This window comes from Poecilia formosa, unplaced genomic scaffold (assembly GCF_000485575.1).
Source record: "Poecilia formosa unplaced genomic scaffold, Poecilia_formosa-5.1.2 Scaffold16, whole genome shotgun sequence".
NCBI lineage: Eukaryota > Metazoa > Chordata > Actinopteri > Cyprinodontiformes > Poeciliidae > Poecilia > Poecilia formosa.
The window spans coordinates 2927985-2932479 of NW_006799955.1; the positions used below are offsets into that span (position 1 = coordinate 2927985).

The 4495-nt window shown below is 40.1% G+C and overlaps 2 protein-coding genes across 2 annotated transcripts in view; both read left to right on the plus strand.

Annotated features, from left to right (window-relative positions):
- Window positions 1-4495, plus strand: part of hoxd9a (homeobox D9a) — a 9933-nt gene that overhangs the window by 2607 nt on the left and 2831 nt on the right. The window lies entirely within an intron of this gene.
- On the plus strand, window positions 1488-3779 carry hoxd10a (homeobox D10a). Its single transcript, XM_007546508.2, has 2 exons — window positions 1488-2451; window positions 3062-3779. Exons 1-2 carry the CDS (start codon window positions 1740-1742, stop codon window positions 3334-3336), a joined length of 987 nt encoding a protein of 328 aa, XP_007546570.1. The 5' UTR covers window positions 1488-1739; the 3' UTR covers window positions 3337-3779.

Below are 4495 nucleotides of genomic sequence, written 5' to 3' on the forward strand. Positions count from 1 at the left end.
TAATAATAATAATAATAATAATAATAATAATAATAATAATAATAATAATAATAATAATAATAATAATAATAATAACAGTAGTAGTAGTAGTAGTACTTCATTTACACTTTTTTAAATAATTTTTTTTACATATCCAGTTGTATCCTGGAGACAATTGGATATGTTGTACCCAGTTATATATAATCAATCTTATATATGTTTTAAATGTATTTTATGGCTTCCCTTGGAGAATATAACCCACCGTAACAGAAGTTTGTTTACACATTATCTTGAAAGTGTAACATGATCAATATGGAACAAGTTCTTATCAAAAGCGAAACATATTTGGCCTAATGTTATCTCCTCATTAAAAATAAAATGTTCTGTTTATATGCGATGTTGCAGTAAATTGAGCCACATCATCTTAGTCGCAAACTATTAATACTGCCTGTAGGTAGCATCCAATGTATCTATAACACCTCTGCCGTTATTTCAGACCTTACCACTACATCTTAAATTGAGTGATTCTGCTTCCTATTGCCATCATTGCCCATAACACTGGGACAAGTCACAGCCATTGTGGCATATATTCTAACATTTGCTCAGATATCACTAAGCGCTGATTTTAGTGGAAACACTCCATCGTGCTCAGATTCGCCCTCCATAAAGGCTGAACAACGAAGCTCTTGATACTGCGCACCCCGCTGTTCCCATCAGGTTATTTTTAACGCAACGAGTGAAATTAGCTTTAGAAATAAGAACGACCTAATTCATGACATGAATAACATAAAGCCGTTCTCTGTGGACAAAGTACCAGGGGTACCTTCAGGTTTTGAAAACCCAAAGCGCCAGTCGCATAAAGCTTTGTGCCTTTTTGTTTTGGGGTAACGTCTGCGCATATTTTAGCCTCTATGCCTTGTTAAATATATTTTCCAAAGACGATGTCTCACAAATTAGATAAATTAAACAAATAAGCAAAAAAGTGTATTTGCATTTTACTTTTTTTTTTTAATTTATTGAACGTTTAGGTAATATCTCTATATCTTTAAATGCACATAATGAGAGCTAATGTGAGCTCTTTTTCGTTTTTGGCTTTGGAAAACATGATGAAATAATAAATGTTTTTAATTTGCTAATACGTTTTACTGATTATAATCTTACGATGTGTTGTCACCAATGCACCATTCAAACTGCAGAACACACACCACGCACAAGCACGCGCGCGCGACACACACACACACACACACGCACACACACACACACACACACGCACACACACACGCACACACACGCACACTCTGACACACACACATCATCCACATTGGCACTACTCTACTACTCACAAAGGGAAATATACATAGTTTTAATCTTTGCGCGTAAAAACAACGTTCACACACTGTTCTCGTGAAACAAAGAGACATCGATGAGAAATAAGAATTGCTCGTGAAATTCCACGTTTTCTTTTTATTTGACATGTTCCTTTCAACGTAATCATACAGCCTCCTTCAAGTCCTGCAAAACCAATTTCAAGTCCGCGTCATAGGTGTCGCTGTTGACCACGTCTGCCTCCGCAGAGAGAGCGCGTCCAGCCAGAGGAGGCTGCGTCTCAAGGCCATTTTCAAATCTCATTGGTGGGTTTGTCATGTGGTCCGCAGGCATCCTGACTTACAGATTGTTTTTCCTAGACATGTCAGCTTACAAAAAGACATCTCTCTTCTCTTAAGAACTGAAACCCAACAAAAAAATAAATATATATAGAGATGTCTTTCCCCAGCAGTTCACCTGTGACCAACCCGTTCTTGGTGGATTCTTTGATCGGCGCCTGCAGGACAGACAGCTTCTACTCCAACAGCAGCATGTACATGCCGTCCGGCTCAGACATGCACGGGACCTACGGAATGCAAACCTGTGGACTCCTGCCGTCTTTCGGCAAAAGGGGGGAGGTTGGACCCCAAAACACGGCCATGAGCGTCCACTCGTACATACCTCAAATGGACACCTGGACTGATCCGAGCAGAACCTGCAGAGCAGAGCAGATGTCAAACTGCACATTTCCACAGAGCATCAAGGAAGAGAGCAACTGCTGCATGTACTCAGATAAGAGAGTCCAAAAAGAGGGATATTCGAACGTCATTGGAGAACCCTGCGCCGTGGAGGGTCCGGAGATCCCGGTTCCGGGCTACTTCAGATTGAGTCAAACTTACGCTAACGGGAAGCACCCGGAGAACTACTGCCAGGAGCCGCCGAGCCCGAACCCGACACTCGCGCAGCTCAGCCGGGTCACTCCGAAACCGCAGCACGCCACCGCCTCCTCCTCCTCCTCCTCTGGCTTCGCAGAAGCGGAAAAGAACGTCCGGGATCCAGAAACGATAACCAGCACACCGAACCGAGGGGAGAGTCCGGACCCAGTAAAGTCCGGCTCTGAGGAGAAAACCGAAGCGTCCAGCCCAGAGCTGCAGAAGGAAGGGAAAGGTGGGTTGGCTGCAGTGAAATGAAAAGCTTTTATCCGCAGCTCTGAGGAGGCTCCAGTAGCATCATAAAAGCAAGTATAAAACACAAACAGCCCTAAAGTCGTAATGTTTAATGATAGTCTTTCTCAGGTTGCAATAATGGGCAGCTGAATGCTTTTACCATGCTACATGAACCCCTCTGGCTCCTGTCTATTTTTGTTTAGACATATATACCATATCACATTTTTTAAGGGTTATTTTCTCAAATTGGACTTGTAATTAATTTCACAAATTAATTGATTGACTATTTAAACTAAGTTATTTAATTAGTGCTAAACAGCAGTTGGAATGTTTAATTTGAACTTTTCAGAAAATAAGATTTTATCAAAAAAAAATAAAATAAAAAAATAAACAAACAAACAAAAAAACAAAGAAAAAAAAGTAAATGTAATGTAACACCATGGGTTTATTTTTAGTCCTCTGCAATCACCTCCTCTAATTTATTTTTCTTATTCAGGGAAAGCATTTACATTGCGTCTTATTTCCCAGAGGTGAGATCCAGAAGCAGCAGGTGAGATGTTTGTGCTCAGCAGTGTGCAATCTGCCTCGTTTTTTCCCTCTTTAATCTGCAGACTGCAAGAGTGACGCGCTGACGAACAACTGGCTCACGGCGAAGAGCGGCCGGAAGAAGAGGTGCCCCTACACTAAGCACCAGACCTTGGAGTTGGAGAAGGAGTTCCTGTTCAACATGTACCTGACCCGGGAGCGCCGCCTAGAGATCAGCAGGAGCGTCAACCTGACCGACAGGCAGGTCAAGATCTGGTTCCAGAACCGCAGGATGAAACTGAAGAAAATGAACCGGGAAAACCGCATCCGGGAACTGACCTCGAATCTCACCTTTTCCTGAGCCTCCACGCGCCACTGGTTATAGCTCTTTTTTAATTTTTTTTAAATTTTTTGTGTGCTTTTCGTGGCATTTGGACGTTTATCTTAACTTTCAACAAAGCTGTGACTGTCTCCTGTGTTGCGTGGCGTCGTGTGTTTGTGTTATTTCATCACAGGGTAGAGCACTTTTTGGTCTTAAAACATTACGTGGTGAACAAGAGCAGTCCTTCCTTTTTACAAAAAGACATCCTGATATAAAGTGGGAATGAAGAAGCTGCGGAGTCACGAAAGCACATTTTGTCGTGTTTTTGTGAAACATTTCTTTTGCTCTTTTTTCGTGCAAGCCTCCATTCTTTTGCTTGACGCAAACACGTTTCCTTGATGGAAAGCAATGATAAACTGTGGATTTATTGCATGTTTTGGTGCATGTGTATCTTGCAATAAATATGTGGTCAAAGAAGCTGATTTTATTTGCATTCGTGTGATCAGAGATTGTTAGATGTTGTTTAAAGTGGAGGAATATGTGCGGGGGAAACAAAATGAAAGGAAATGTTAGTTTTTTGCACTCAGAATCAAAGAGCGCCGCTAGAATGGGTTAGTTAAAGAAATATTAATATATTAAATTACTGAAAAAAAGAGGTAAAAATCTACGAACTTTCATTTGCGAGAAATACGCATGTTAGCACACCTTTTTATAGTATTTTTTTTAATCTGCTAAGATATAATTAGCAGAATATTATTTAAACTATAACCCATCTCGCAAAGAGAAGCTCTTTATGAAGTTCTATGTGAGGCAGGAACGCAAAAATGTCTTACTTATTTGCTAATGCAAATAAATAACACTGCCCAATAATTATAATTATAATAATTAAAATCTCCCGGAAAAGTGAAAAAGTAAGGACATGAAATAAAGTTATTCAGATACAATTTGTCGCAGAGAAAACACATCGGCCTGTCTCTGCATTGGAATAAAGAAGCTAAGGGAATGCAAAGAGGCGGGGATTCTGTAATTAAAAAAACACGCTAATGCTTTGATGGTTAATCCTGTTTATAACCCAACTAATACACCATAAACACCGCGTTAGGATGGATTATATCAATGCACGAATTCATTTGGAATAAGAAAGTTCTGCGTGTACTCCGAGTTATTCATCCTTCTTTTTATTTATTCAAAAATAAAA

What these genes read in the sequence shown, in the direction of transcription:
- hoxd10a (XM_007546508.2), top strand. Translation starts at nt 1,740, where the DNA reads ATGTCTTTCCCCAGCAGTTCACCTGTGACCAACCCGTTCTTGGTGGAT. An exon ending in GCTGCAGAAGGAAGGGAAAG is followed by an intron (nt 2,452 to 3,061) that starts GTGGGTTGGCTG and finishes TTTAATCTGCAG; the next exon opens with ACTGCAAGAGTGACGCGCTG.